General features: G+C 41.8%; 2 protein-coding genes across 3 annotated transcripts in view; one reads left to right on the top strand and one right to left on the bottom strand.

The window, feature by feature from the left end:
* Positions 12,510 to 13,652, top strand: LOC107638816 (photosystem I reaction center subunit III, chloroplastic). 2 transcript variants are annotated; one of them, XM_016342216.2, is made up of 2 exons: positions 12,510 to 13,301; positions 13,388 to 13,652. In XM_016342216.2, the coding sequence occupies exon 1, from the start codon at positions 12,605 to 12,607 to the stop codon at positions 13,286 to 13,288; it is 684 nt and encodes a 227-aa protein (XP_016197702.1). In that variant the 5' UTR covers positions 12,510 to 12,604; the 3' UTR covers positions 13,289 to 13,301; positions 13,388 to 13,652. The 2 variants fall into 2 exon arrangements, with proteins under 2 accessions (XP_016197702.1, XP_016197701.1); XM_016342215.2 differs by having other exon boundaries at positions 12,517 to 13,301; positions 13,410 to 13,652.
* LOC107635993 (metalloendoproteinase 1-like) overlaps positions 13,413 to 14,778 on the bottom strand; it is a 2,174-nt gene continuing 808 nt past the window's right edge. Inside the window, exon 2 of the mRNA XM_021122324.1 lies at positions 13,413 to 14,366. Within this exon, the coding sequence (XP_020977983.1) occupies positions 13,780 to 14,366 (587 nt within the window). The 3' untranslated portion in view covers positions 13,413 to 13,779. The remainder of the gene's footprint in view (positions 14,367 to 14,778) is intronic.

The raw sequence follows: 14,778 nt of genomic DNA, 5'->3' as shown, positions 1-14,778 counted from the left end.
GCGAATGAATAGGACTCTCCTAGAAAGAGCACGAGCTATGTTGCAAACTGCAGGTTTAGCCAAGTCTTTTTGGGCAGAAGCTGTTAAAACCGCCTGTTATGTGATAAATCGGTCACCATCAACTGCAATTGAGTTAAAGACACCAATGGAGATGTGGAAAGGTAAGCCACCTAATTATTCTTCTTTACATATATTTGATTGTCCTGTGTACGTGATGTACAATTCCCAAGAAAGAACAAAGCTAGACCCAAAGTCTAGAAAATGTATATTCTTGGGTTATGCTGACGGAGTTAAGGGGTATTGCCTATGGGATCCCACTGCCCGCAAGGTAGTTGTCAGTAGAGATGTGATATTTGCAGAAGATGAATTGCAAAAAGAACAAGAAAATGACAGCACTATTAAAGAGATAACCACTGTTCAAATAGATGAAAAATGCAGAGAATGTGATCTTTCTGAAGCAGAACCACAGCACGAAGAACAAGAAGCAGAGGCTAATGACATAGAAGTTCGTCGATCCACTCGACAAAGAAGAACACCATCATGGCACTCAAATTATGTTTTGACAAACCATGATGCATATTGTCTTTTGACAGAAGATGGAGAGCCAACAACTTTTATGGAGGCTATGCGCAATCCAGACGCTTCTATGTGGATGACAGCAATGCAAGAAGAAATTGAGGCATTACATAGGAACCATACCTGGAAACTTGTTGAACTTCCAGCAGGTCGGAAAGCCATTGGTAGCAAATAGGTTTACAAGATCAAACGAGATAGTAATGATCAGGTGGAACGATATCGTGCAAGATTGGTTGTCAAGGGATATGCTCAGAAAGAAGGTATTGACTTCAATGAAATATTTTCTCCAGTGGTGAGACTAACTACTATTAGAGTAGTTTTGGCTATGTGTGCTGCATTTGATTTGCATCTAGAGAAATTAGCTGTAAAGACTGCTTTTCTTCATGGAGAACTTGAAGAAGAGATATATATGCTCCAACCAGAAGGTTTTGAAGAACAAGGAAAAGAAAACTTGGTTTGCAGGTTAACTAAATCTTTGTACGGTCTAAAGCAGGCGCCAAGGTGTTGGTACAAGAGATTTGATTCTTTCATTATTAGCCTTGGATACAACAGACTTAGTTCAGATCATTGTACTTATTACAAGAGGTCTGGTGATAATGATTTTATCATTCTGCTGTTGTATGTGGATGACATGTTGGTGGTAGGTCCCAACAAAGATCAAATTCAAGAATTGAAGGCACAGTTGGCTAGGGAGTTTGATATGAAAGACTTGGGACCAGCAAACAAGATTTTAGGGATGCAAATTCACCGAGACAAAAAGGATAGGAAGATTTGGCTATCGCAAAATAATTATTTGAAGAAGATCTTGCAACGCTTCAACATGCAAGAATGTAAACCAATTTCAACCCCACTTCCTATGAATTTTAAATTATCCTCAAGTATGTGCCCTAGTAGTGAAGCAGAGAGGATGGAAATGTCTCGAGTACTGTATGCATCAGCAGTGGGAAGCCTTATGTATGTCATGATCTGTACAAGGTCAGATATTGCTCAAACAGTTGTGGTGGTAAGTCGATTTATGGCAGATCCGGGTAAAGAGCATTGGAATGTTGTTAAGAGGATCTTGAGATACATCAAAGGAACCTCAAGTGTTGCATTATGTTTTGGAGGATCAGAATTCATTGTCAATGGATATGTCGACTCAGACTTTGCAGGTGATCTTGATAAACGAAAATCTACTACAAGCTATGTGTTTTCACTTGCAGGAGGAGCTGTGAGCTGGCTATCTAAATTACAGACTGTTGTAGCTTTATCTACTACAGAAGCTGAATATATGGCAGCTACACAAGCATGCAAGGAAGCTATTTGGATCCAAAGGTTGATAGAAGAACTCGGGCACAAACAATAGAAGATTTCTGTGTATTGTGACAGTCAGAGTGCCTTGCACATTGCAAGGAATCCTGCCTTTCATTCAAGAACAAAACACATTGGAGTACAATATCACTTTGTTCGGGAAGTAGTAGAAGAAGGAAGTGTTGATATGCAGAAGATTCACACTAAAGATAACCTAGCAGATGCCATGACAAAACCAATCAACACAGAAAAGTTTGAATGGTGTAGATCCTCATACGGCCTATGGAATACATGAGCAACATGAATTTTAAAAATTTATCAAAATTAGCTTTAAGTGGGAGATTGTAAAAATTAGTAAAGTTAATTTTAGAAAATAAATAAATAAATAATAACTAAATAAAATGAAAGGTAATAAACAATCTTAGTTTATAACCTTAGAATTTTAATGGTTGAAAAAGAGAAGAATTATATACCTCTAATTAACGGATGGTTCATATTGAAGAGACTCACCTATAAATTGAGTTTTTCTTTAAATCATTTCAATCAAGTCATCCAGATAGAATAACATAATATTTCTTTGATTAGTTTTCTCCTATATATGATAGAGAGAAGTGTATTCTCCTTTTGTCAAGAGAGAGTGTTATTGTAATCTCCTTGTGATAGAGAGAAGTTGTAATTCTCAAAGAAAGTTTTTCAATTGTTTCCATATTTTATACAAATTTCTAATTTTTCATCTCTATATTTTGTTGTGTCATTTGTCTGGTACCTAACATGAAATAAAGTAAATTAAGCACTCTAGGAATTTCAAGCATAACTATTAGATATCACATGATAAATATACAATTTTAGGAGGAAAAAAAATGATGGGAGTATGTCAATATGTGTGTTTGATAGTGTGTTTCAATATGTCTAAATAATTTTAAAATATAATAAAGGAAACCAATCACCCAAATGCTCTCTAATTAACTTAAATTTAACTCACAAGTTTGGGACTTCTCTCTAAACAAGTATCTATGTTGAAGCAATGTATTAATTTTAGCGCTAAGTGCATGTTCTAACTAGCTATATATCTTAATATATTAATGTCTTAAATTTGTGGACTCAAGCTCTGATTTTTAAATGAAAAATTGCCCTCAAATTTTGTTGTTCAAATCCTGCTTTCAAAAATGAAGATCATGTTCAAATTGTGTACTTTTATAACTGAGAATATAAATATGAAATACAGTTGAGTTTGAGTACAACTTAGTGATAAATATAGTGAAATGCATTGTGTTTTTAACTACTTAATATTAAGTTACATGTACTGTACTAAATTGTATACAATTGTATTTAAAGTTGATAAATAGTAAAATATACCATGTCTTTTCTTTTTTCTTTTTATTGTTGAGTTTTTTTTTTTTAATACCATAAATTTAGCCATGGTGTGATAAATCAAATGGGCCATATTTTTCAAATGGGCCATATTCTTTAAAAAATCAAATGGGCCGCAAATAGCAGCAAATATGCTTTCAGAGCAAAAATTTAACTGTTTTAAAATGTTTTAATTGCAATGTAGTAACTAATTGCTGGAACAATAAAATAATTGACAAAAAATTCTCATTTTGATTATGAATTTATAAATGCATGTGGTGATTTTATTGCATTAATTTAATAAAATCTATCATGAAAGCTATTTTGCTAGATCTTTTGAGTAGTCTTTCTTTGAATTCTCTTATGAGAGAAATGATATTTGCTCCACTAAATATAACCACCATTTTGGTTTATATTAACATATTTTTTCCTTGCTTATTTATGTTGATTTCTAATATTATTTATACTTTTTCCTTATAAACTTTGGATTTACGACTTAGCTAATAGTAAAATATTTTAGATAAATAATAAACGAGAAGAATTGGATACAAAAGCATTTGGAAGTGGTGGATAGTATTTATTTGCGTCAGAAAGAGCGACAATTGCTTGATGATTATAATAATACTCTAGTGCAAGAAGAGCTCTTATGGTTCCAAAAGTCCAGAGAGCAGTGGGTAAGGTTCGGGGATAGGAATACAAGATTCTTTCATATTCAAACTCTTGCGTGAAGGAAGCATAATAAGATTCATGGCCTTTTTCTCAAGGATGGAGTGTGGGAAACTGATCCAGAGGTTCTGAGTCAAGAAGTAGAGTCTTTCTATAAAAGCTTATTCTGTCATTTGGATGATGTTGATTTGGGTTGCCTTGGTGATGTGCCTCTTCCTTCTCTAAATGAGGAAGCTTGCAATAACCTTACGACACCAGTTACTATGGAGGAAGTCAAAGCAGCGGTTTTTCACATGAACTCTTTTAAAGCTCCGGATCCTGATGGGTTTCAAGCTTTCTTCTTCAAAGAATATTGGGAGATCATTGGTCTTGATGTTTGGAAGATGGTTAAGCAGGCATTCTCCGGTGTTCCTCTTGATCCGAGAATGTTGGAGACTTTACTAGTTCTCATTCTAAAGGTTGAATCACCGGTATCTATGAAAGATTTCAGGCCGATTAGTCTCTGCAATGTAGTTTACAAGATCATCACGAAGGTCCTTGTTAATAGGCTTTGCTCCAAGAATGTCTCTGCAATAAGGAAAGAGGTTTTTACTGGGGTATCCTCTATCAGATTTGTCCAGGACTTGGCCAAGTATCTTGGAGTTACCCTTAGCCATTCTAGGGTGACTCGTTCAGCTTTCAATGGTGTCCTGGATAAGATTCGAAGTAGGCTAGCAAGCTGGAAAGGAAGTTTACTCAATCGGACTGGTAGACTTTGCTTGGTTAATTCTGTTGTCGCTGCTATTCCCACGTACCAGATGCAGGTCTCTATTTTTTCCAAAGGAATCATTAGTAAATTGGAGTCTATGATGAGGAATTTTCTTTGGAAAGGACAAGTTGATGGAAGAGGATTGAATCTTGTTAGTTGGAAGGTACTGGTTACTCCAAAAAAATATGGAGGTTTAGGGATTAGAGATCCTTATTGTGTAAATATTGCTCTTTTTGGGAAGCTAGTTTGGACTTTCTTCCAGCAGCCAAACAAGCTATGGGTCCAATTATTGGATGCCAAATACCGATCATCTCTATATGACTGTTTTAGTTATCCTAAGAAGAAGGACTCTCCCATTTGGAGGTGTCTTTGCAAGGCTTGGGAAGTGTTGAAGGATGGATTTGCTTGGTGTATTGGAGATTTGAACCAGAATTTTTGGTTTTCTAGCTGGAGGAAAGAAGGACGGTTATCTAATGAGATCGATTATGTTCACATTTCTGATTCGAATCTCTGGATACAGGATATTTGGTCGGTTGGTAGGTGGCATTTGGATACTCTTTATTCTCCTTTATCTCAAAATCTGAAAGATAATATTCTTTCTTACAATCCAGATGAACAAGCAGGTCCGGAAGTGGGTTGGTATTGGAGTGGGTCTGCTGCCAAAGTCTATAACTCTTGCAATGGTTACTTGTGGTTGTGTAAGCAGCTGTTTGGTTGGGAGGAGCGGGAGAATTGGCTTTGGCTTTGGCGCCAGCTTGTTCCGGAAAAGCATAAATTTTTGGCTTGGTTGTGTCTTAAGGAGGCTCTTCCTACTGCAAGTTTTCACTTTAGAAGAGGGATGTCGTCATCGGATAAGTGTCCAAGATGTCTTTCTAGCCAGGAATCGGTTTTACATTGTATTCGGGATTGTCCCAAAGCTCAGCTTGTCTGGCATAGGTTGGATATTTCTTGTCATCCTTTGGATTTGAAGAACTGGTTCTTGTATCATAGCAGAGAGCATCCGTTCAAGTTCTTTTCGGGACTTTGGTGGATATGGCAAGCAAGGAATAATGACATCTTTAATCCCGATGAAACTTGGCTTCCGGAAAAAGTGATTTATCTGGCATTAACTTCAGAAAAGGAGTTTAGGAATATCTTTGAATTACAACGTATGTCCCTTCCCTCTACTCTAAATGGTTTTTAGAATTCCCCATCTATTGGTACTTTTAAGATTAATTGTGATGCTAGTTATTTTGGTTCGGGTGATAGTGTTGGTTTTGCTTGTGTTATTAGAGATTGTAATGGGAGTTGGCAAAGGGGGTGTTTGGGAATGATTGAGAGTAATAGTATTCTTCAAGGAGAATTGTTTGCTATTTGGAGAGGATATATCTTAGCTTGGGATGTGGGTCAACGAGATGTTATTTGTGAGACGGATTGTGTGGAAGCATTTAATCTTGTTACTCAAGATGGTTTTGGGTTTATTGATCCACTGGTGCTCAAAATAAGAGATATCATGCATTGGAATTGGCGGGTTGACTTTCGTTTGATTATGAGAGATGCAAACACGGTGGCAGATACTATGGCAAAGATGGCGATGAAGTTACAACTTTCGCATGTGGAGCTTCTTTCACCTTGGGAGGAGTTTAAGAGTAGTTTTAAACGGGACTGTCCCTCTATTTAGGCAGTTCCTTGTTTTGTTTGTTTTGTTTTTCTTTGTTTAATTTATTTCAGTCACAAAAAAACGAGAAGAATTGGATGAAAAAGAATAATTAAAAGGAAAATAACCAAATAGCAGTGGTTGTTTGGTTGGAGAAAAGAGATAAAGTTGGAAGAATAAAATGGTAAAATTTTTTCAGAAAAAACAAACTAGAAAAACTTTGCTACATTTTGGAGTGAGAGTGGTAGAAATATGAATGTAAGAGATGATATTAATTTAATAAGATTAATTTTTTATTTGTTCTTTTTTTTTTATATCTTTTTTATTGATATGATTGATGAGTTTTTATTTGTTATTTTTGTTTGATGGATAAGCTAAAGGAGAAGGACTTGCAATGAAATTTAGTTGAGAATATTTATGGTAGCGTGTGAAGAACACTAATCCATTTTTATGCCTAACAATGGCAATATTAGAGGATAATGGAAAAGATGGTTAGAGGACAATGGAAAAGATGGTCTGCAATTCTGCATGCATGTGATGATCTTTAGTTCTAGAAATTTATAGTTGATTTATCGCAAGTAGAATAGCTTCTTTTTTATAAATTTCTTTTTTAAGTGTTAGTTATTTAATCTGATATGTTAAGTCTATGACTTTGTCTCTAATAAAATCAACGTAATTGATGAAATCATCTATAAAAAAAAAGTTATTATTGTTAAATTCTATAAATTTCTTGATTTAACGTTTTATTAATATCTGTCATGCTAATAAGTGTGACTTAGTTTTATTCTTAAAATTATAATATGTTTGATAACATATTGAAAAAGTATATTGTTACGGCCTGGCCCAAAACTCACGCGGGTCAACTCGACCCGAGTTCTCGCCGGACCAATGGGGCGTCCTCCACCCGACCCGGACACGCGTCCCGTACGGCTTGCACACAGCCGTGGGACAACACCTTTGAGAGTATGGGCCTGCCCATTGGAAGGGCCCACCACTGACATGTATATAAGGGGGAGACTCGGAGGACCAATGGTTTGACGAAGTGCCGGAAAGCCCACCCATGGTCATCACGGCTAGGGTCGGAACTGGCCTCGTCAAACAAATCCTGGTAAACACGGGGGCAGACTCAAACATCATGTTCCGAAACGTTTTCGATGCCCTGGGATTGAGAGATTCCGACCTGACGACCCACCAGCACGGTGTGGTAGGATTAGGAGACCACTTCATCAAGCCAGACGGAATCATCACACTCCCGACCTCTGTGGGACAAGGGCAAAGACGAAGGACAATCATGGCAGACTTTGTAATATTACGAGATTCGACGGCCTATAACATCATCCTGGGGAGAAAGACCATTAACGACCGGGGGGCAGCTATCAGTACGAAACTACTGGTGATGAAGTTCATCACCGATGACGGATCCGTGGGATCCCTCCGGGGCGACTTGGAAACGGCGGTCGCTTGCGACCATGCCAGCCTTTCTCTCAGGAAAAAATCCAAGGAGGCGGCAGGGGTTTTCCTGGCCGACCTAGACGCCAGGGTAGACGACAAACCCAGACCAGAGCCAGAAGGAGACTTGGAAAAGTTCAGAGTCGGCGAGGAGCACGATAAGTTCACATTCATAAACAGAAACCTCCCGCACGAAATAAAGGAGCCTTTGATGGAAATGATCAGGGCTAACGCCGACCTCTTCGCCTGGACGCCTGCCGACATGCCAGGGATAGACCCCCAGCTCATGTCGCATCACCTGGCCGTAAAGGCAGGAGCCAAACCAGTGGCCCAGAGAAGGAGGAAAATGTCGCAGGAAAGGGCAGACGAGGTAGCCAAGCAAACGGCTAGCCTCTTAGAAGCGGGATTCATCCGGAAATTGGATTACTCGACTTGGTTGTCGAATGTGGTTCTGGTTAAAAAACACAACGGGAGGTGGAGAATGTGCGTAGACTACTCTGACCTCAACAAGGCTTGTCCCAAGGACTGCTACCCCCTACCTAATATTGATACGCTTGTCGACGCGGCGGCAGGGTACAGATACCTGAGCTTCATGGATGCCTACTCAGGGTACAATCAGATACCGATGCACCGACCCGACGAGGAAAAAACGGCGTTCATAACGCCAGGGGGCATCTATTGTTACAAGGTAATGCCATTTGGCCTAAAAAACGCAGGAGCCACATACCAAAGGTTGATGAATAAGATATTCAGTGAACTCCTGGGCAAAACAGTGGAAGTCTATGTAGATGACATACTCGCAAAGACCGCCCGACCTGACGATCTCCTGAGTGACCTTAACGACGTTTTCTCGTCCCTACGACAACACGGCATGAGGCTTAATCCACTCAAATGCGCGTTCGCCATGGAGGCCGGAAAGTTCCTAGGCTTCATGATCACTCAAAGAGGAGTGGAAGCCAACCCCGAAAAATGCCAAGCGGTCCTTCAAATGAAGAGTCCGGGTTGCATCAAAGACGTCCAGAGACTCGCTGGGAGATTGACAGCTTTGTCCCGTTTCCTCGGCGCATCGGCGGCAAGGGCCATACCTTTCTTCAACTTAATGAGAAAGGGAATGGCGTTTGAATGGACACCAGCGTGCGAAGAGGCGTTCAACCACTTCAAGCAAATCTTGGCGGCACCACCAGTCCTCGGGAAACCCAGAGCCGGAGAACCACTCTACCTCTATCTATCAGTAACCGAGGAAGCGCTTGCCGCGGTCCTCGTTACAGAAGAAGCAAGGACACAACAGCCTGTTTACTTTGTGAGCAGGGCACTCCAGGGACCAGAGCTGAGGTACAGTAAACTGGAAAGACTGGCGCTGGCGCTCCTAGTATCCTCCCGAAGGTTAAGACAATACTTCCAGAGTCACCGTATAGTTGTGAGGACAGATCAGGCGATTCGGCAAATACTGCAAAAACCTGATTTGGCTGGTAGGATGATGACCTGGGCCATCAAGCTCTCACAATACGACCTACAGTATGAGCCTCGACACGCAGTCAAGGCCCAGGCAATGGCAGACTTTTTGGTGGAGGTAACGGGCGATCCTCCCGAGGAAACGGGCACACGGTGGAGGCTTCATGTGGACGGAGCCTCCAACCAAACGTCCGGAGGAGCAGGGGTCATCTTGGAAGCCCAGCAGGGGTCATCTATGAGCAATCGACCAAGTTCGAGTTCCCAGTGTCGAACAACCAAGCAGAATATGAGGCTCTCCTAGGCGGACTAATGCTGGCCCGGGAAGTCGGGGCGTAGATACGCAATCATACAGGGACAACTATTTAAAAAGGGACTCAGCCAGCCCCTATTGAAGTGTTTGCACCCCGACCAAACGGACTACGTGCTTAGAGAAGTCCACGAAGGGTGTTGCGGACATCACATCGGGGGCAAAGCCCTAGCAAGGAAGCTCATCCGAGTAGGATACTACTGGCCAACAATGATGAAGGACTCGAAGGAATTTGTCACAAAATGCACAAAGTGTCAACAAAACGCCAACTTCCACAAGGCACCAGCCTCCGAGCTAAGCTCTCTAACGACTACACGTCCTTTTTCACAATGGGGAGTCGACCTCCTGGGACCTTTCCCGGTCGGCCCAGGACAAGTCAAATACCTCATTGTAGCCATTGACTACTATACCAAATGGGTAGAGGCTGAACCACTAGCCACGATATCGTCCTCCAACTGCCGGAAGTTCATGTGGAGGCAGGTGATAACCCGTTTCGGCATCCCAGAGGTCGTTATCTCGGACAATGGGACCCAGTTCACCGGCAAGAAGTTCATGGAATTCCTCTCTGGCCTGGGGATAAAGCAAAAGTTCTCCTCAGTAGAACACCCCCAAACAAACGGACAGGTAGAGGCCGCAAACAAAGTCATCCTTCTTGGTCTAAAGAAGCGCCTAGACAGTAAGAAGGGAAACTGGGCCGACGAACTCCCCTCCGTCTTATGGTCCTACCGGACAACCGAGCAAAGCGCCACGGGGGAAACCCCCTTTCGCCTAACCTATGGGGTCGACGCGGTAATACCAGTCGAAATCGGCGAACCAAGCCCCCGACTACTCCTCGCGGGCATGAGCGAAGCGGTTGAGAAAGACCTGATCGAAGAAACAAGGGAGATGGCTCACCTAACAGAAACGGCGCTGAAACAAAGAATAGCCCTGCGTTACAACGCAAAAGTCCTCAAACGAGACTTCGAAGAAGGGGACCTCGTCCTGCGACGCAACGACATCGGCGTCCCGACCCCAGGAGAAGGCAAGCTGGCGGTAAATTGGGAAGGCCCCTACAGGGTAAGGGAGGTACTCGGCAAGGGCGCTTACAAACTCGAAAAACTTGACGGCAAGGAAATACCCAGAACATGGAACGCAAGCAACCTAAAGAGGTTCTACTCCTGACCCACCGGCTCACCGACCAGGGAGCCTAGCCAGATAGTTAGTATTCGCCCCATCCACATGTTAATTCAACTTGTTTACTTACTTTGTTAAATACTTACCCAACTGACGAGTAATTTTCACTTGTTCAAATTTTTTACTTGTTAAAACTTTCTTACTTGATATCTGTTCCTCGTGACCAAAATCTAAAACGGCACCCCGGGACGGATCACCCCGGGAGCCAGACGGCTCATAGGCCTCAACCAATTCGACGACTACGCGACCGAATCGGTCCGAACTGCTACCAAATGCGAAAACGGCAAGACGGGCACAAGATATAAGCCCGCCCAGAATAAACGATAACACGAAAACGACAACACGACAAACTAATGAGACAAGCAAAAATCATAGCAATCAAACGACGATAACTTATAAAGCGTCAAAATACGGAACGGACAAGTAAAATTGTTCAAGGCAAACAAAACGACAAAGTATCAACAGGTTGTTCAACAAATGCATTACAAAATATCCTAAGTTACGAGACTTCACTTCCTCGGCATATCGACAATTTTCCCGTCCTGGATAGTCTTGAAAACACCAATTGACGACGTCTCGAAATCAGGAGCAGCAATCTTCAGCTGGGCCTTCAGGGCATCTTCGGTCATTAAGATGGAATTCTTCCCTTGCTCCTTGGCCACCTTAAGCTTCTTCTTAAGATCAACGGCCTCTGCCTTAGCGGCTTTCGCCTCCGAGATGGCCTGCTCCCGCTCCTTTTCCAAAGCGACAACTCGACCCTGAGCGGCGTTCAGTTGATTTTCCAATGTCATCTCACGCTCAAGAAGCCGAGCCACGGTCTCATCGGACGGGAAGCCTGTCCCTCCTTTTCCCCTGACGGACCCTCCGACTTGCAGGCGTCCTTCTCTTCGGCATTCTCATCATCACTAGCCTCAAAAAAGGTCTTCATCAGATTCTCGAGACCGGTCACGGTGGCAGACATTTCCACTGCGAATAAACAACAATAACGTTAGTCGTCAAACCGGAAATAAGAAGAACAACGACAAAGGAACATAAACAAACAAGAAAAGCAACTCACGAATATAGCTTCGACCGGCCTCCCGTTCACCCATAAGAAGGTGGGGGTTCACAGGATTCTTTTCAAAGATAGCAAGAAGAACGTTCGCTATATTCTTATCTACAGCCGACAACCTCTTGTACGATACTTTCACAAAAGGATTCGACCCCGCGCCGAAGCTCCAGTAAGTGAGGTCGGGAGCCTGAAAAATTCTCAGAAACTACACCTTTTCAACTCAATCATAACCAGATACAACTAAAAACTACATCCTACCTCACAAACCACCCAAAAAAGCCTATCCTGGAATGGTACCCCTTCCCTAACTCACCTAACCCAACACTGGAAAAACCTCTTAACAAAAATAAAACCAGCCATGCAGTAGATGCAAACAACAAATCACACAACAACAGAGCATAACGCAGATACCAGAAGAAAGAAACCAGAAGGTTACCTAGAAAGAACGGAGAACGAAACGGCAAACAGACGCCACAGCAGATCAAGAGACACGCGCACAAGAGACGCGTCCCTCCCACGATCAGCCGACCCAACGACAACGCACGAGTGTAAACATCATGCGCCACCAATGGCCCCCACGGCCATCGCTGACGCGTCGGGGGCACTGTTACGGCCTGGCCCAAAACTCACGCGGGTCAACTCGACCCGAGTTCTCGCCGGACCAATGGGGCGTCCTCCACCCGACCCCGTGACCTGGATGGTCTCTTATCCACCCCCAAAAGAGCGATAACAGAAACTGAAAGAAGCCAAAGAAACCAATAAGAGCACTCCACGTGAACATCTTCACCTTATCCACTATCCGTATCCAGCACCACCCACCACCAATCTTCCATTTCCAAATCTAAAAACCTTCCCTCACCACACTCCTTCTTCACACACTCCACACTCCCAACAACCACAACAACCATGTCTCTCACAATCCCCACTAACTACCTCTCCAAGCCCTCCCTCAAACCCTTCCTCACAAAACCTAAATCCACCACCATAATATGCAGCTCCACCGCGCCAACACCCTCCTCCGCCGCTAACAACAGCACCGACACCGCCGACTCCAAGCTGAAGGCTTTCTCCGCCGCCTTAGCCCTCTCGTCGATCCTCCTCTCCGCTCCCCTCCCCGCCGCCGCCGACATCTCCGGCCTCACTCCCTGCAAGGAGTCGAAGCAATTCGCGAAGCGGCAGAAGCAGTCGATCAAGAAGCTCGAATCATCGCTGAAGAACTACGCGCCGGACAGCGCTCCGGCGCTGGCGATAAAGGCGACGATTGAGAAGACGAAGAGAAGGTTCGAGAACTACGGGAAGCAGGGGCTGCTGTGCGGTTCGGACGGGCTTCCGCATCTGATAGTGAGCGGAGATCAGAGGCACTGGGGAGAGTTCATAACTCCGGGGATCCTGTTCTTGTACATCGCCGGGTGGATCGGGTGGGTTGGAAGAAGCTACCTGATTGCGATTAGGGACGATAAGAAGCCGACTCAGAAGGAGATAATCATCGACGTGCCACTCGCCACTCGCTTGGTTTTCCGGGGATTCAGTTGGCCCATTGCTGCTTACAGAGAACTCGTGACGGGCGAACTTATCGCCAAGGATGTCTAACTCAACAAACAAGGTATCTATCTCTTTCCTTCTTCTTAGATGATTTAATTATGTGTTACTAAGCAACATGTGCATCAATATTTAATTAATTTGTTGTAGTTTGATTGTTCGTGGTTATCAGGGAATCGAGGAAGGTGCTCTTAAAATGATATAACTCTGTTTGATGGCGGAAATTTGGTGGTGATGATGGTGGAATATTTATTATGCACACCTCTGTTGTAAATTTGAATTAGTTGTTTGTGGTGAATGTACCGAACGTAAACCACAATGAAAAATTGATGAGTTTTTGTTCTTTATGAGCTCTATTTTTATTGTATTCTAAAAGATATCAAAATGTTGAATGCATAACAACTATCAAGTTAGAGTAATCTGATCTTGCATGCTATTAAAATAGAATTTCGCTGAATTGAACATAATAAGTCATTCATCTTCCTACTAAGCCAAGTTAAAACTTAGTCTCTACACTAAACCCAATTAACTAGCAATACTAATTAGAATTTATCTAAGAACACCGAAAGCATCACAGCCGAAAATATAAACATAACCCATAAGCAAACAATAGCAACAATCAAGAGATGATAATATTGCAATCTAAATCCCGTAGCACTTGGATAATGAAAATTCCCTTGAGCTCCCAATGAATACAATCGCTGAATTCCATAAACATCATCAACAACAAACGCTCTCTTGTTTTTAAGAGGAGCAATCAACGGATACATGATAGCATCTTCATCGTTACTGTGTTTAAGTCCAAGAATATGCCCAATTTCATGCATTGCAACCCAAACCAAATCATACGTGTCACCGGTATGAATATTCTTATCTTCTTGTATTGGATCCTTAATGCTCCAACCCTTATCTGCATTAACATGGAGCCTTCCATCAATTGGCGGATAAGCGTGGGCAACAATGGTGTTGTTGAAGGTCACGCCATCGCCGTGCTCGCCACTGTAGAAACCAATCGTGATGTCGGAGTATCCCCGAGTCTCCTTGAATGTGAAGGGTGAAACATTTGACCATTTTGAAAATGCTAGTTTGAAGGCTTCTCTCACAGTCTCTTGTGGCACAACCGAAACACCTGACGTTCAGTGACACATCCAAAAACTTGTTACATCAGAAACAGAGTAAAAATAATAAATTTTATACTATTGTGCATAACTTTTAAGCAAGGTTCTAAAAACCAAAACCAAATCAATAGAATTAGTATGAGTTTGGATTGTAGTTTGTCAAACTGAAGTTTGAATAAAAGTGATTTTATAGAATTAATTTTAAGTAGAAATAAGTTTGTATCAACATAATTTATGTTTGACAATTCTATACCAAAATTAATTTTAATAAAATAAATATTATTTAAGTTAGAGTCACTTTTAGATAAGTAATTACTAAAAAGAACATGATATTAAATTATATTATTTTTTATGCATGTTTATTTTTTTATAATTTTTTTTAATATATTTTTTATATAGTATATTTTTAGTATTCTTTTTTAG

This window comes from Arachis ipaensis, chromosome B04, assembly GCF_000816755.2.
Source record: "Arachis ipaensis cultivar K30076 chromosome B04, Araip1.1, whole genome shotgun sequence".
NCBI lineage: Eukaryota > Viridiplantae > Streptophyta > Magnoliopsida > Fabales > Fabaceae > Arachis > Arachis ipaensis.
The sequence above is the reverse complement of the archived record's forward strand: the minus strand, read 5'-3'. Positions and strand labels throughout refer to the sequence as shown.